The sequence below is a fragment of the Glycine soja genome, chromosome 5 (assembly GCF_004193775.1).
Source record: "Glycine soja cultivar W05 chromosome 5, ASM419377v2, whole genome shotgun sequence".
In the NCBI taxonomy this organism is placed as follows: domain Eukaryota; kingdom Viridiplantae; phylum Streptophyta; class Magnoliopsida; order Fabales; family Fabaceae; genus Glycine; species Glycine soja.
The window spans coordinates 5106138-5124775 of NC_041006.1; the positions used below are offsets into that span (position 1 = coordinate 5106138).

Below are 18638 nucleotides of genomic sequence, written 5' to 3' on the forward strand. Positions count from 1 at the left end.
ATCTGAAATGTACCAAGTTTCAATTGATTTACCCAAATAAAAATTTTAAAAAATAAAAAGATATTTAAATCCGAGCAATTCAAATTTGATGGTATTTCAAATTCTCTAAAATTTTAAAATTTCTCATCTACATAACTTAAAAAGTAATATCAATAATAATTTACTAATATTTTAATTTAATTATTGGTCAATTTTAATATCTAAATTTTATGGTTATAAAAAAATATAAATAATTATTTGCATTACATAATTAAAATAAATAACAGCTAATAAAACAATAATCTATAAATTATAAGAACAAATATTTACATCATAAAGAAATACAAGTTATACCTAAATTATATATCCTATATATAATTACATAATACATATTTATATTAAAAGATGAAAACTTTACACATAAAAATATCAATACATAAATTTTGTATGATTTGTCTCTAAAAGATTAATTAGTTTATAATGATAAATATTTACAATGTTATAAAACAGATAGAGAGAGGACATTTCAGGTGATAGCACTATATTATTGTCATAGATGAGAGACAACCATTGGATTAAAGTAACTTTCCAGATTTAATCTACTGTGAAACAGATTTCACGCAGCCTATTCTAACATGCAACGCATCACTCCGAGTTTATCCCACGTTTATTGCTTCTCATTTTCGTGCCTCCCGCGCAAAATAAATAGAGTTCAGAAATTCTACGTGAAATTGATATACCAATTCTTTCTCTGCAACAACGTGATCTGATTCTTAAATTACTTGATCTGGAATTGTGATCTCATTCTTTATTTACTTGATCTGCTTATGATCCCATTCACCAATTTATAAGTTATCTCATTCACCAAGTGATCTACAGCAACGTGAAATTGAATTCTTCTGAAGGTCTACACCCGAACGTCTTCACCTCCTTTTGTAAACCCCACACTCTCCCTTCTGAAAATTAATGGCCACTAATTCGGTATCTCTGATTAACTTGTTAAGGGTCCACTGTTAAATTGAACTCATTGAAGATAGGACAAGCCCTTCACTCTGTGGTTGTTGTGACTTGTGAGCAACTTGTGAGAAGAACTAACTTTGAATACTGCACTTTTGTCAATGTATGCAAAGTTGGGTAGTCTAAAAGATTCAAGAATGTTGTTTGAGAAAATGCCTCAGATGGACATTGTAGTCTAGAACATAATCATAGCATACGTGGGGAATGCATGCCCAAAGGAATCCTTGGAATTTGTATACTGTATGGTTAGATCAGGTTTTAGACTTGACTTGGTCATGACAATCCCTGCAATTTTTCGATGACATAGTTAAAGTATAAGGAATGGCGAAAGCAAATGCATGCTCATCATGTGATAAGAAATGGTTCAGATTATCAGGTGTCCATTCACAGTTCTCTTATTGACATGTATTCTGCATGTGGTTTAGATGTTTTTAGTTGTACAGCAAAATGAAACTCTCAAACATTAAACCAGACCAAGTAACATTTCTGCGACTGCATGTAGCTGTTTGGTGTAAGAACACTTGAATGTGTAATTTGATCATTGATTTGTACTATTAAAGAGAACTTTATATTTGAGAAGGCAAAGTTGTGTAAGACTCTTAGTACTACACATGTTGATAATTGTGAATGAAGACCACAACAAGTAACTACTAGACTTCAAGACAATTTCTTCTACAGCTTCTAATGCTGCCAGTACGATATTATTTTCTCCAAGATAATTTCTTTATTTGATAGAATATCCTAGTCTTTTTCTCCATAATTCACTTCCCTCATGTGGTCTACGACTTTCTTTGATTCAACTATTTTTCAAAGTTTTTTCTTTTTCTTTCAGAAGCTGCAACTAAAATAGCCTAGTAAACATGGTTTCTGGTTTTTCTTTTTCTCTAAAAGACATATAACTATTATAATTTTTTTAAACAAGTCTTTTAATTGATACTATTATTAATTTTTTTAAAAATCCTTTTAATTGAAAAATTACATTTTCTGAAAAATACAAGAAAGGATAAAGCAAATGGTCCACTGTTTGCAAAATTCTAACATTGCAGAACATCAAATGTAAACATTCAAAACCAAATAGAAAAACTTCATATAATTTCCCCTTTTATTAAAAAAAAAAAAAAGACATCCAATTAGTGCGGGTATAGACTTCAAAAGATGATATAAATTGGTGAGGACATGTGATAGCAATTCAGCAGAATACCACACAGGCCACAATACAGAAGCCACTTACCTACAGGACTTCAAAAGAATTCAATTTCATGTTGTTGCTGATCACTTGGTGAATGAGATAATGTTATAAATTGGTGAATGAGATCATAAGCAGATCAAGTAAATAAAGAATGAGATTATTATGTTGCTGCATGAGATCACATTATCAATTAATGAATGAGATATCAATTGCAGATCAAGTAAATTAAGAATCAGATCTCGTTGTCGCAGAGAAAGGATTGGTATATCAATTTTACATAAAACACAATCTATTTTGTGCGAGAGACACAAAAAGAGAAGCAATAGACGTGAGATAAACTGAGTGATGTGCAGCGAGTTAGAATAGGGTGCATGAAACCTGTTTTACAATAGATTATATCTAGAACGTTATTTTAATCTAATGGTTGTTATATAAGCTTCTCATCTCTCACAATAGTATAGTAGTCTCACATTCTCACCTGAAATCATCTCATATATATAAATAATAAAAAAAATTATTAACTTATACTGACTTATCTTTTAGAATAAGTAAATTAGCAAGTTATATATACATGAGTATATTTTTAAAAAAAATTATAATTATAATTTTTGCTAACTTCTTGATTCTAAAAAATAAGTGGATGTAAGTTAACAAAACTTAAATGCATTTGTTAACATATATCTACTACTTTTTTGAAGAAACAAATTAACAAGTTATACTAAAAGTATTTTAAATAAATTTATAGTTATAATTTATTAATTTATTCCTAAAAATATAAGTGAATGTATGTTAGCAAACCTCATAATAAAAAATAAAACAAAATTTTAGTTTAGTATCTAAAATAAACATTATCAGTGCCCTACTTTTATAGTCAATTAAGAGAAATGTAAAATTGTTATCCTCTATTTCAAATTTAAAGGAAATTTAAATATAAGCAATTCAAATTTCATAATGGTTCGAATTCTTTGAAATTTTAAAATTTCTCAGACATAGCTTAAAAGTAATATCAATTATAATTTATAATTAATTAACTTACGGACATGAGATTGTTTTTGCACACATTAATTAATGGAAGCGGTGATTTTTAGTCGTCACAGTAATATTTTTAAATTATAAAATTAAAATTTTCTTTGGGAACATTAAAAACTTTGTACCTAATTTCTCTCCTACAGCTCTGTGAATCTTAAAATTGATTGAGAGCTACTTTAGATTGATACATTGTAATCAAAACGTCCTAAAATTTTGAAACAAATCGATGCTTAAATTAAAAGAATTGAGCGGATCATGTTAAGCCGTATTGCACAAATGGGTTTTTCCAACCCGGAAAGTTGACATAATTCGTTCTTTCTTAATCAATTGTAGAATATATAAACTCAAAGTATAGATTGAAACAAATTAAATGGATTCAGTAAAATCTACGACATTAAAATATTTTATTCTCATACGTGCTTTAGTGAAATCATTTTATTTTTAACTATATTGATTGAAACACACAGGCTAACAGAATCCCTGAATGAAATTATTCATAAAATTGTTTGAGACAATTGAGCACAAAAATGTTAACGTTATTCATTCACAAATGAGTTTTTAATTTTAAATATTATATGACAATTAAAATCTGTCACTATGTAATTACTCGTGCGAAAACATGTCCAAACAATAAGTATTGTTTTGTCATAATTTTCAATTGTCATTATGTTAAAATCAGACAAAGTTAATTCTAAACTAACAGCAGAACTTGAATCAAATTTAAAATATTAAAGACCAAATTAAATCTAACTAAAAAATAAAAGATTAAAGATTAAAAGTATTATTTAGCCTATAAAAAATATAATATATAATAGGCTAAAATATGTTTTCAATCTCTATAAATATGAAAAAGTTTGATTTTCGTCCTTGTAAAATTTTTTATTTATTTTTCGTCCTCATATTTTTTAAATATGTCATTTTTTTGGCTTGAAATCAGATTCAGTTATATTCAATTCTAAGTGACATATTTTATTTTAAATTTTAAAATACGAATTATGGGGGTTAAAAGTCGTCACAAATTGTATAAAAACTAAAAAAGTACTATATAGTTTGTGGCATTTTTAAACCACCACAAATTGTAAATAAATCACTACTAGAAAATAAGTTTTCAACGTTATCATTTTCACATCGATTTTCTAAAAATCGATGTTCTAAAAATCGATGTTCAAAATAGCATGACTACATAATTATAAATAAATTAAGTTCATTAACATCGATTTTTAGAAACACGAAGTTGTGTGTTGATATTAACATCATTTAAAAAAATCGATGTTTTTTTATCAATTGTTAAAAAAACATGTTTGATCAATTGTTAACATCATTCTTGTAAAAATCAATGTTGTTTATAGATCGCTTGGACAAAAAGTGGTGTCTAAGTTTTATGTTTAGTGACCTCGCTGTCTCGCATAGTCACACTCTTAATTGCACTGTTACCCCCAAATTTCAAACCCTATCTCCCAACCCTAACACAACCTCATAGTCTTGCACTTTGCGCAGCCGCCAAGACTCGAGTTTCAGCCACACCCGCTGCGGGAGACTCAGATTAGGTGTTTCCTAAGAAGAATAGTTTCCATCGAGTCTCAATTGTGGGTGGAACTTCAAAGATTTGTACACATCATGGTGCGGCATCAGAGAAGAAGGTGCCACCAATTGGAGATGGAGTATCGAACAATCCTTAAGTTTCATGAACAAGGAAGAAACTACTGTTCAGTTTTCTCATCCTTGGCCCAAATGGGTCCAACTCATGAAGTGCTTGCTTGACAATGGATACTTAAGTCATGAAGAGGTAAAAATGTTTCGCAATGTTGGTATGAGCATGAAGGATTGCAATGTCATTAGAATCATGTGCCTCAATTTCTGTAGATACCACTTTCATCTTTTAAGGTAAAATATACATTTTAAAAGAAAATGTTACTTGGATTGCTTATGCACATGATATAATTTGTTTGATGTTTAGTTATTCATTGGTTTGGTTTGTTCTGTTTGTACAAAGGTTTTTTTGTGATCTGAATTCTATGACAAACTCTGATATCCAATTGGACACGAACCTAGGCTTGATTTATACCATTTTTATATTCCATATTTGAGTTTGCACCTTCATGGAAACTTATTTTTATTGTTAAGAAACAATGAAGTATAGCTCCTTATTATTAGGGAAATCCCTCTCAATTGCATAGTCTGGAACGTATAGGTTTTGTATCTTTCTTTACACAACTGTAAGCTTAACTGTGAGCTTGTATAATATAATATTCAATTTCTTCTCTTTAGGCCTAGGTGTTAAGTTGTACGATTTATGGCTTTTTTGCCTGCACTCTTGGATAGTGTTGCACATACAGGAGGTGTAATAGTTTCAAGCACTTATTGTGCTCTTTAATGATATTTTATTGTTGGTAAAAAAAACTATTGAGAAAAATGTTCCTTTGTTAGAAATATCAAGTATGCATGTGTACTAACAATGTTATTATATTTGATGCATGTAGTTCATATAGAAGCAAGGTGTCCTTATAACTGCCACTTCCAATAACCATATCGAGGCAAGTATATCTATGGACTTGCTCACATTTTGTTTGCCTCTAAATTTCATTTTCACCAAGTTTATTCCACGTACTACTAAGATTCACAATGTTAGTAAGTTCTTTTTTTCGGTGTAATGGGTCAATATGTTTTTATTATCATGTTTAAGTTTAGTTTATTGGGAAAAATTATTGTCTTAAAGAAATTTCACATTTAGGTTTGGGACATAGACGAGAAACAGTCGTCTAATGTGTATATAGCTAAAGAAGAAATCACTTCCTTTGCAGTCATTATGCCTTTATATGTAATTAGTAAGTCTAATTTGGAACAAACTATGCGATAAAGAAAACAAGAAGCAAATTTGTTGAACAATCCATTTTTTTTATAATAATATCATTTCTATATATATGAATACTTTTTTTTTTCTACAAGTGTAGTTGGAGAAATTTATCTAAACAGGTCCTAAGTCTTATTTTTTATGAAGGAATTGAATGAGTGAAAGATAAGTTGTTTTAGTCCCTTAAAGATAGATCATGTTTGTAATGTACTTATGATATCTCCAGCTTTGCTACTTTTGATTTGGGGGTTTATTATAAAAATTTATTTATACTTAATATTTGATCCAATGGCTAGTCAAATAGTGAATTTGAAAATCGTATATTATAATCATATTTATAAGTTGGTCAAATTAAGTTAGATCATATGTGTTGCAACTGGACATATTGAAAATAAAGTGTCAAAGTTTGAGTTGAATTGTGAATTAATAGTTATTAGAACATTAATTAGCTCTTGCTATCATAACAAAATATTTTTAAAAAATTGCAAAAAAAACATCAATTGGTCTAAAATCGATGTTGTAAGTACCATACAACATCCATTAGTTCGGCCAAAACCGATATTGTATGGTACTTACAACATTGATTTTTCCAAAACTGATGTTGTTTTTGTTTCTTTTTTTTGTCTATTTGTTATTATACTACATTGGTTTTGGTCAAAATTGACGTTGTAAGTACTATACAACATCGACTTTGATACAATCGATATTGTGTGGTACTTACAACATCATTTTTTCCAAAACCGACGTTGTTTTTATTTTTTTGTCTATTTGCTACTATACCACATCGGTTTTGGAGAAAGCCAATGTTGTATAGTGGATTTCAACATCAATTTTTATAATTGATGTTAAAAATGGCTTACTTTTAACAATGGTCATTTCAACATCGGTTCAAAACCGATGTTGAATGTCCAAAAAAATAATGTTAAATATCAATTTTGTAGTAGTGAATATAAAACAAACAAGCTACCACTTGAACCATCACCATGACACTTGAACTACCATCACCACTATGTCCAAACCAAACAGCCACCACCTCCAATCAAAAAGCCCCAAATCCTAACTCCCAAATTAGACATCCCCTACCCCCAAATTTGAAATCCTAACCACCATCACCACCACACCTGAACCAAACAACAAATCAATTACGAAAATGAAACACTCACTAAAATCTCAGCGAGAAACACTTTGAGATTATCAATGCTGATTCTAGAAGCACCTTCGGCCACCGTCACCTTTGGCTTCTTCTGCTTGGCCTTTTTTAGCTCCAAAACGGTGTTGGCTTCATGCTCTGCATCACCGTCGTCTTTTTCATTGGAAAGTCATTTTGATCTGCTGGAAGTGGTGGCTGTAGCTAATTCAACCTCGATGTCGTTTTCAAAGTTCAAACCCTTGAAAACCCCATTGGAAAAGAGATGAAGCAAAGGGCAAGAGAGAGAAAAACATGTCGCATTTCTAGAGAGAGAAAGACGAGTTTGAAAAAGGTAGAAGGAATTGATTCTAGAGAGAGAAAGTATGGTGAATTTCTAGAGAGAGAGAACAGAGGGACAACCAACATTATCGACTACGACGATGATTACCTTGACGATAAAGAGGATGAGAGGAGGCGTGAATAGAAGAAACTTAAGCTCAGGGCAAAGCTGAACTAGGATGGCAAAGAAGAAGAAATCAAGATGACACGGAGCAAAAATTTTAAAATAAAAAATAATACCATTTAGGATCGGATATACTGAACCTAATTCTGCGCCAAAAAATGACACATTTATAAAATATGAGAAAGAAAAGTAGACCAAAAATTTGACAGAAACAAAAACCAAACTTTTCCATATGTAAATATTTTTAGCATAGAATTGGATAACATTAACATCATATTTCTTTGAACAGATTCTCTTGTAAGCATCATTTCACATGATATGATAAAATTACAACAAAAATTCTGATAAACATAACTGGGCAAAAATGAAGGAATGCGCTTTGAGCAAGAACCATAACCTTATGTCGGTTATTCAGGGGAGGACATTACAACTGATAAGTACAAATTGCCAACCCAAGATGTATTCCAATCCTTTGTGACTATAGCTCTTCTATCTCCAATTCAAATTTTTAACTCTTCTGATCAGGGTGGAATGGGCGTATAAATGCAGAATTCATTTGCCAAACTTTTAGTGAGGCTGTCACAGTGGCCTCGGTAGCATTGTTGAACAAGAACAACCTAGCAGCTCCATAGATTGCCTTTGTTGGATAAACCCGAGATGTCACAACCGTCCTTCCACCTTGAGCAAAGCTTTCAACAATAGAATGGTCCACCTAAATTATAATTAAGATTAATTAATTAGTTAATTAATCTGGTTAATGTGCACAAGATATGCACTTATTTGAGCAATAAAACTATAGAAAACTAAAAGGCTCGACTCAATTAATTACCAGTATCCGCAAGGAAAACTTTTCGCCTTTAAGAACTGGAACAGCGCTGCCAACGATTTGCTTGCGGACATCATTTGCCTGAGAAGACCTACAAAAACAATGTAACAAATTCAATATTGAATTTAGTACAACCTAATGCAAAAACATTTTGTCTCTAATTAATGTCTATATATTAACAATGTAACACAATCATTTAATTATAAATTATCATTTAAATTATTTTAAAAATTAATAAATTTATCATACATAATAAATTATAATTTGATGAATGTATAAAACTTTTTACATAATGATAATAATGTATGGATAACTTTCATGTTGAAAATTAACGGATAATCCAATACCTTGATTGATCAGCACAAAAGGAAGTCTTAAGATTTCCATTGCTCCCTTTAATGACATAAAAATACTGAGGAGTATACTCAGAAAGCCCCTCATCTGCCAAAACCAAAAGACCAAAAGGTCCTAAGGCACCACGTTGTTTAGATCCACCACTGGTGCTGCACGTGTATTCCTCGTTGGATTGAGGAATTTTGTCAAGGGTTTCCTTGTCTATCTCAAACTCGGCAACAATGTCCAACTGATTGGTAGATAAAATGTCATGTAATTTAGCTTCACATTTTTATTCATGTCTACAACTTTAGAAACTTGATGATATCATGAACACAAACCTGCGTGGCTGTTTCAATATCTACTGACACCACTGACCCTGGTTTAGCCTTCAAATTTTTAAATTCATCACTTCTCAATCTCAAACTCTCGATCTCAGCAACAGGCCACTGAAGTAAGTTGCTGCCAGTCTTCCTATCAAGCTCCACAGTTCTAGGAATACTCTGTACAATCGAAATTTAGCAATTCTGTTACTAACAATAATAGAGTTAGAAAACACATTACACATTAAAAAGAAAAAGAAGTTTTTTTTAAAACTATCATTCAATCATAAATTGTCATGTATGTTAAGTTTATTAATTTTTTTATACTTATCCAAAATGTCTTACATATCATGATTTCTGATTTCTGATTAATTAACGGTGTAAAAAAAAATTAGAGACACTATAAAAATTAAACTCTTATACCTGAACTGAAGCCCAACCTTTGGCCACATCAGCATATTCACTGTCAGACTCCCCAATCCAACCCCACAAAACTCTCCTCTCCTTATTCTGATCATAAAACGTCTTGGATGCATAGAATATCCCATAGTCATACCTCAATCCAACGCCAACATCATTCTTAGCATCATCTGGTGTGAACAGAACATTCTTCTCATCATAAGTCCCAATTGAATAGTAATCATGTCTATCATCATCCAGGCTCACCTTCATCACATGCTTCACCTCAGCCCCATTAATAGAAGTATCCAATCCATTCTCATTCTCCTTGGACACAGGGAAGAAGTCCACACACTCCCACATGCCGGTGCCAGCGACAGCACGAAGCAGCCCCTCCTTGAGCTCATAGTTCTTGAAGTCCTCAGTGTCATAAACCAACGCAATGCCGGTTTTGTTGAGCTTGGAACCTATGGTGATTCGCCACTTCCCTTCTGAGGTGAGCCACGCTGTTGTTGGGTCACGAAAGTCCTTGGCCCCAATGCCTGGTGGTGGCACCAAAACGGGGTTCCCAGGGTATTTGATCCAATCCACAAGGAGAGGGTCAGAGGGGTTTGCAGGGTATGCAAGGTTTTGAACCTGCACTGACTCGTTGGTGGAACCTGTGTATAACATGATGATTTCACCATTTGGTAAGATTGTGGCTGAGCCTGTCCACACACCTTGCATGTCATACCATTGATCAGCCACCATTGCCAGTGGAAGGTGAAGCCAATGGATCATGTCCCTTGAAACTGCATGTCCCCAAACTATGTCACCCCAAACTGCACCGTTCGGGTTGTATTGGTAGAAAAAGTGATACCATCCCTTGTAGTACATAGGACCTGAAATGCATAAATTGTAGCAACCATGTCAAGGAGGTTCTGACTAACTGTTGAGGATTCCAAACTATAGCATTATGTGATTGAACAGAAGAAGTTAAAAGTTATGTTTGGATTGATGGAAAGAGATCAAATAAAGTGAAGTTGGAATCTTTTTTGTTGAAATCATTTAAAATGAAAGGACTTTGCATATGGTAAAGTTGTGCCTTAGTGACTTGTTGGTCATGGGTTCGAATCCGGAAACAGCCTCTTTGTACATGCAAGGGTAAGGCTACGTACAATATCCCTCCCCCATACCTTCGCATAGCGAAGAGCCTCTGGACAATGGGGGTACGAAGTTTTTTTATTTAAAATGAAAGGAATGAATTTAAATTTAATAGAAAGAGATTTTTTTTTACAAGAGTGACACTAAAATTAGAACGTGTGACTTCATGTTTCATTTTTTTACATGAGTGACATTAGATGAAGTGAAATACGATGAAATTAGATTCTTTTGTTTAAATTATTAAAATGAAAAGAAATTGAAACTAAAAATTTGTTTTTGGTACACACATTCCATTAAATATCCTTTGTATTCTCCTAAAATTAAAGGTGAGAGAGAAAATATGTTTTATTTATTTATTCTATTATAAAAATATTTTAACAATAAAATAACTATTTAATTTTTATTTCATTTTATTTCCCTGTATTCTATTCCATCTTATTTTATTTCATTTTGTTATTCGACTCAATATCAAATATTCACTGATCATATGTGGGTCCCTTTTTAAACTTTTATGATGCCATTTTCCAATATTGTCGGAAAAGTTAATTGCTTCTAGATCGATAATTTTGTGAGGCTGACTTAATTTCTGATACTTATATTGCTAAACCAAAATTTCAGGGTGTCAAAATCAAATTGAACTGCCTAGACCCAGGTCAGTTGTAACTCGGTCCCAGTATTTAAATGCTATTTATTTATTACAATAAACGGAGACAATTCAACCCAAAATTAGGCAAATTAGAAGAACATTAGCAAGAAATAAAACTGATTTACGCAAACTTTAGACATGGCAGAAGTGTCCTTACCATTGGGATCTGAAGCAGAGCAAACCAGGTTTCCCAATCAGTCCAAGCCACAGCAATCCAAAGAAAAAAGGGAAAAAATTAGCTTGAGATAATAAAGAATTGGTATCGGTAGTACAGCACCACGTGTCAAAACATTCAGAGGTAATCACATTTTATTTTAATTAAGACAAATCATTCTAACAAAACGTGGTTTGACACCCACAGAAAACTCGTTTTAATTACCCTTTTCCTTTTTGTTCATTATAGGATCCTTTTCCAAGTAGAGAAACCAACAAAATCCTAATCCAACAATACGACATCTCTACAAAGCTATCAAACACCAAAATGGAGGTTTCATTGGCAGTTCATGTAAACTTTGTCATTCTAAACAAAGAGTGAAAAATCACTGCAGTGTCTAGAATTATGTGATCTTACCGATTTCTAAGTGATATGTAATCATGTTTGTCAATCTAGGAGAAAAAACTAATAACATAATGAATAAAAGTTGACAAAGAAAATGTAGCTGTGAACAAGGTTTTAAAAAACTGCGATCGTGATTTCAGCCAAAACATCAAAATAATTTAATTGTCCATAATTGTAAAGGCACCGTAATTAGAATACTACATCTGCCAGTCATTTGGGAGCAGATCAATTAATGAATAAAAAAGCATTACATTACCGTTCATCCAGTTTTTCTCTGGTTGGAAATGAAAAGCAGTTCTCTGCCAAGACAACATGCTGTTGTCCCATGGAAATGCCTTCGAAGCTCCATCTTTAACCGCAAACAACATGCTTGATGACTTCTCTGACACCCCGGAAGAAACACCTCGCGAAACCGGGTACCATTTCGGAGAAGGCACCGATGTCGGACTACGTTGCTCATCGTTCGATGTTGCCGATGCCACGTCGGCATGCGGCGCGTTGGAGGCCCTGTACCCTCCAAAGGCAACAAGGGAAGAGAGTAATAGCAAGCCGCAAATAACTAGAAGAAGGTCCTTGCGAGTGTGTGGATTTGGAGCAGCATCAGAGGAAGTGGGTAGCAATGGTTTGCGATGATCCATGGTGAGTGTGTTTTTGTGTGAGAGAAAGTGAGGATCAGAGGCTTAATAAGTGGTTGTGATGGAAAGAAAGAATGGTAACAATGGAAATGTTATGTGACTTGGCACTTTGGCAGAGACAGCATGCATGTGAGGATTGGATGGGGTTGAAAGTGTGAGTTGTGAAGTGAGATGCTATGGCTCACATTGGCACATTTTATAGGACCCAGATCCCAGTGTCTGGAGAAATCCAATGGAGTGAGGGGATGTGGTGACATGAAAATTGAAAAATATTATGAAGCATTACATTGTGAGGAATGGATGAGGTGGATCAGAGGGGACCCGGTGTGTGGAGGTTCAGACACAGACATCTATCTGGGACATCACATGCATTATTGGGGGGTGGGGGGGTTCATGGCCCTACAGTTTTCAAATGCAATGATTCCTTTTGTTTTGTTGTTTGTTGTTCATGTGTAAGGATGGTAATTAGACAATTTTTTTGCTTGTTTGTTAAGAATTTACATATATCCCTACATTGCACTTAATACTTACATTTCTAACTTACAAATATAATTTTTAGACACCAAAGTCCTTGTTGACACATAGTAAGAGATAAAAAGAAGGAAAGTATAGATATCACACGTTATATGATATGATAAAAAAATAAAATAAAGAGAAGTGAAGTGGGTTGATTACGTAATTGAAAAATTGGAATATGTTTAAAAATCATTTTCTTTTATTAACTTAACTATGCTCTTCTAGTCGTATTTAATATAAATATCATTATTATATTACTAATACTAATGATGAAAAATAATAGAAATTATTAAAAGTATGGTATATAATTTAGTTAAAATTTTAAAATAGTTTTAATTTTTAATTATAAAATATTACAAATATATTTATTTAATTTTTCAATTTTTAATTGTGGAATAGAATCAATAGATTACATGGATATAGGTAAGGATAATTATTATAATATCTATACCTGTAAAATTTTATGAACAAATATAAACATACTCATTACAGATAGTGTTTTACATTTAATAAATATCATTCTTAAAGATATTTATCGACTAAAAATTATCGCAAACTACCGATACTGATTTCAATTCTCATGCATAAAAAAAACTCATAATTTCATTGAATCTTGTCTCAGAAAGGATAATTTCTCCCTCTCAAGATTTTATTCATATTTAATAAAATTAAATCTATTTTATTTAGAATTTACCATTTTTATTTCCTTAAACTTTTCTGAAAATTTGCTTTTAGTTGTTAATTTAAATTTTGACCGGTTAAAGTTTTTGAAATCTAAACTTAGTCCTTGAATAATCCTATTTAACAGTTATAAAAAAATTTCTGATACACTTCTTCTCAGTAAGGTTCCATGCTAAACCTCACAAAATTTAAAGGAAAAAAAACACACAAAATTTCGTATAAACAACTTAAGGGTCGCTAGCACTGTAGGACGGTTCAGGCAATAGCACCGGTAATCCTGAAAAGTGATAAATAATAGCCCTTTAAGTAGTTCTCATGGGCCATAGCCCATAGGTCCCCCTCAATTTCTTCCAACCATTAAAATTAGTATAAAAGCCGGAAAAAAAAAAAGATTAAAGGAACTCATAGAGCTTCTTTGATAATTTCTCGCTCAATAATAAGTTTTCTTTTCTAATAACAGTGGTGATAATGAAATATAAGACATGCTGGTGGTGAAGATTTTTCGGCTGATTTTTAGTTTTTTTAATAGTTGAAAAATTTGTTTAATTGTTCGATAAATAAGTTTTTTTTTAACAGATTTTATCATCTTTTGAAATTATATTTTAATTTTTTATGTTTTTTTCACTTTTATTCTTAATATATTTATTTAATTTTTTAATTATTTTTTAAATAAATCATAATTTTTTTTATTATTTTATACATTTCGACTATTTTAATAACTAATTTTATTGAATTTTTATAATTTAATAGGTTAATTTTTTAACTTCTAGCTACCCACTACCAACTAATTTTTTAACTTTCAACTAATTTTTCTGTTAATTTTTTTCAAATATAACCATAATCAAAACAATTAAACAAATTGCAAAGTGTTTATTTCAATTTTTCTACATTTAGGATCATTAATGTAGATACAATTTTTTTAATTTATATTTTATTTTAACCTCGTCATAATTCTTGTAACAATCAATCAAATTTAGGTATAGTAAAAAGAATTAATCTCTCACAATTTGTCAAATCAAATTTCTAATTTTTACCAGAAGAGTATTCAGATTTAGTATTTGATCATTTCTTTTTCTTTTTACTGAATTTGACAATATCTTAAACACAATTATCTCTCTTCTAAAAAACCACAATTACCTCTAAAAAAATACCCATGGAAAAACAAAATGTAACAAATATTCCAAATATACATTTGAAAGTCAAGTCATGTTTCAATTTGGCAATAGATTCTTTTTAGAAGAATTTGGCAATAGCTTATTGGGGGTAGGTGAGTGATTGTAATTATTTCCATTAAGCCATAGCTTTCTCGAGTTTTATTCCCAATTTACTATATTTATTAAGAAGTATATTACATATTTTATTCAAAATATTATAATTATGTGATTACATAACTCAAAATTTTTTGGTGAATAATTAAATAACTATTAATTTTTTTTATATTTTTGTATAATAATCGTTTTTATTCAATTTCTTTATTCTGTAGTACTCTTACGTTAATCTCCTAAAAAAGACGATAACAATTTTCTTTGCATTATTACAATTGAGCCGCCTAAGGTGAGGTGATGCTTGACGTTACTAATAATTTGCATTATTTTCACCAAACAATTTATAAGAGAAATGCTTAAGTACGAATGCTATATTTTGCACCAATGACGTGATGTCTCATTTTACTCTAATTGTCTGACCTCTATCGTGATTCTCTAGCTCTTTCATTTTTTTAGGTTAAATTAGTTTTTTTTCTTTTAATTTATTTTTTAGATTCAATTAGGTCTTTTAATTTTTTTTTAATTCAATTTGATCTTCTAAATTTTTTAAACGATTTAATTTAATTCTTCATTGTGAGAAATCACATCTTGTAATCATTCAAAATTGTTACTAACTACTTCTAAATTATCATAAAATACATATCTTTTTAAAATGAATTAATTTTAAAAATTAGAAGATGAAATTAAATAAAAAAAAACTAAATAACCAAATTGAATCATTTTAAAAATTAAATGAACAAATTGAATAAAAAATTAAATGACTAAAATAAATCTAAATAATAAATTAAAGGATTCGAAGATTAATTTAACTTTTTTTAAGCAATCTCAGTTCCAATCAAAGGAAGTCCAGTCATTTCACATACCTAATTGTCACACCAAATCAAAACTCCACCCCCATTCTCTCCCCAATGCTATCAAAAAGTTTGATTTTTAATCTCAATTTTGTTTCCCAGGTTTCGTTTCAGTATTACAGGATAAAAATTTCCCACTGCAATTGGGCTGGAGTAATAAACAAGGTTTTTTTTTTCTCTGTCATTCAGGATGTAGCTTTTGTTGTTGATGGTGGGAAAGCTTCACAATGAATAGTTGGATACTACGGTAAAAACGTGATTAGTGGGATACTGCGATTTGATTTTAAAATCTCTCGATAATTTAATTTATTAATATTTAAAATTAATTACACATAAGGTATTCGTAGGTTTCGTACTTAACTCATTCCTACCATACATCACTACTCTTATAAGAATGACCAATAATTAATTCGTATATTCATAACTTCATACATAGTTCTGTCAAAAAAAAAATCTTCATATACAGTTCAATTCAAATATATTTCCATTTTACTCTAAAAAAACATATTTCCATTTTGGGCAGTCAGTTTCCTTATTACTATTGTTCTAATTAATGATTCGATGACAAGTGTCACCCATTGCTGAGTCAGATTGAGTTGGATGGTCCTTGCATTTGGGACCAGTCATATTTCTCTACATACAATAATGCAACTACAAAATGCCAACACACATTGCCGTGGCTTTTCTGTTTACCAAATATTTTTGCGTCATTTTTAGGCCACATGTGAATGATGATAATGTTACCACTTCCCATTGGCTCATTAATATGAGTTGGTTCAAAATTTTCTCCTTATTTTTTTTTCTTTGACGGTTGTGGCTGGTATTTTTTCGTCCCTAGCTCCTATCCCATCCAATATTGGTTTTTCTTTTTTGTCAGCAATAATGTTTCATGTTTCATTATTGAAAATAAGACGAAAGAAATTAAGCAGACAAGACCTAAACCAGATCTTTACGTTTGCATTAGAACTAATGTGACTGATATGCCCTACCAAGCTAATTTAAAGATAATGTGCATGTTTACAAAATCCACGTGCAGCAAATGGGTGGTGTTGCCGACTCCACATGCCCCTTGGAAATTACGATTCGTTATGATTACATTTATTCTCAATAATGTTTGATACAACGAATGAACGACTGACTAGTTGATTCTGGTCATATGCACCTCTCCTACCAAGCTAATCACGACAATTTATGAGCACATAACCTGATTATTTATGCTTCAGTATCCAGATAATGTTCACTATGGGACACTGGTGTCAATTAACTATGCGTGGTCACCACATTGAACCAAGATCAAACAGCAAGGATTCAGGGGGTAGCAACTCATTAACATCGATCATATATAGGAGGGATGATGATATAAAAAGAAGTAAAGTGCATACTTTTTTAAATTAAATTTGATACAAATGTGGTGCTTTGCTGGTGTAACATTGTCACGTCATTCAAAACACGAAATTTTTTTAAAATTTATGTAACAAAATTAACATAATGTATGATATATAATTACTGTGTTCGACATAGCTCAAAAAATTACTAGTTGATAAGATGAAAAATTAATTAAAATATATTAAAAATTGAAAAATTAAGAGCTGAAAACTGAAACTTTGACAAATTATCTGATTTAATTAGGAGTGTTTTAATTCATTAGGGTGAGGCTAATGATGAGAATTTAAATCTCATAATCGTCATCAGATGAAAAAAAATAAGATACAAAGACATATAGTTACAAATATGTGAATAATAACAAAAATTAAATAAATTTATATATTATTGTTATTATTATTATTATTATTATTATTATTATTATTATTATTATTATTATTATTATTATTATTATTATTATTATTATTATTATTATTATTATTATTATTATTATTATTATTATTATTATTATTATTATTATTATTGGGGTTAATTAAGTTTTTAGTCCTTAAACTATGAAAATTTTGAATTTTTGTCCTTAAACTATTTTTTTAAAAAAATTAATCCCTAAAGAATTTTCTATTATCATAAATAGTCCTTACCGTCAATAATATCTGTTAAGTGTTTAATTGTTTACTTAAGTGATTGTGGATATCACCATAGATTAAAGATAAGGGGGATGAATTACTCTTTCGCGTCATAGATCTTGTCATGTGTGACTGTTGTGCGTTCATGGTCGTTTGGAACATTAGAATTCAACAATAACTCTTTTCTTTCTTTTTGCATTTTAATAATATAATATTCTAATTATCTACCTAAATATAATAAAACTAACGTGATATGTGTGTCAGTGTGTCACATACATGTAGCATTTAATCTATTTTGTTTTCATAATATTTCATCACTTAACAGAGGATATTAATAACAAAGATTATTTTTAATCACGACAAATTTTTTAGGGATTAATTTAAAAAAAATTCAGAGATCAAATATTCAAAACCCGATAATTTGAGGACTAAAAACTTAATTAGCCCATATTATTAATATTAGGAAGAGTATATATATCATAAAAAATTAAAAAGTGAAATAATTAAATATTGAGGATTTTAAGTTAATATTTTTATAGGGGTGAGGGAGACCATGGGGTCAGGTTGGTTCATGCTAAGGGAGTTTTCAAGTTCAAACCAATCATGTTAAGGGAGTTTGATTATCCTTTCTCCGTCTGGTCAACGAATACCAGTGCGTGCTTGGATACCTTATAATATGTCCAGTTATCCTATGGAGGAAGGGAGAGGTGTCGCGAGAATACACATTCATAATTTGTTTTATGATTGGCAAAATATAGTGCATGTAATTTGTATGGTGACTGTAAGTGGGTGGGA

At 30.8% G+C, this 18638-nt stretch overlaps 1 protein-coding gene and 2 long non-coding RNA genes across 3 annotated transcripts; 2 read left to right on the forward strand and 1 right to left on the reverse strand.

The window, feature by feature from the left end:
- The first annotated feature begins 4597 nt into the window (after window positions 1-4597).
- Window positions 4598-8078, forward strand: LOC114412137. The gene is made up of 2 exons (XR_003666590.1): window positions 4598-5098; window positions 5695-8078. It is a non-coding gene; the product is annotated as an uncharacterized LOC114412137 (long non-coding RNA).
- LOC114412136 (acid beta-fructofuranosidase) lies at window positions 7882-12794 on the reverse strand. The gene is made up of 7 exons (XM_028375929.1): window positions 12143-12794; window positions 11485-11493; window positions 9563-10419; window positions 9158-9319; window positions 8831-9066; window positions 8487-8574; window positions 7882-8369 (listed from the first exon to the last, which is right to left on the reverse strand). The coding sequence occupies exons 1-7, from the start codon at window positions 12522-12524 to the stop codon at window positions 8166-8168; spliced, it is 1938 nt and encodes a 645-aa protein (XP_028231730.1). The 5' UTR covers window positions 12525-12794; the 3' UTR covers window positions 7882-8165.
- On the forward strand, window positions 11041-12425 carry LOC114412138. The gene is made up of 2 exons (XR_003666591.1): window positions 11041-11333; window positions 11464-12425. It is a non-coding gene; the product is annotated as an uncharacterized LOC114412138 (long non-coding RNA).
- Window positions 12795-18638: the final 5844 nt, after the last annotated feature.

What these genes read in the sequence shown, in the direction of transcription:
- LOC114412136 (XM_028375929.1), bottom strand. Translation starts at nt 12,524, where the DNA reads ATGGATCATCGCAAACCATTGCTACCCACTTCCTCTGATGCTGCTCCA. An exon ending in AAGGTTGGGCTTCAGTTCAG is followed by an intron (nt 9,320 to 9,562) that starts GTATAAGAGTTT and finishes TCGATTGTACAG; the next exon opens with AGTATTCCTAGAACTGTGGA. An exon ending in TTTTGTGCTGATCAATCAAG is followed by an intron (nt 8,575 to 8,830) that starts GTATTGGATTAT and finishes TTGTTTTTGTAG; the next exon opens with GTCTTCTCAGGCAAATGATG.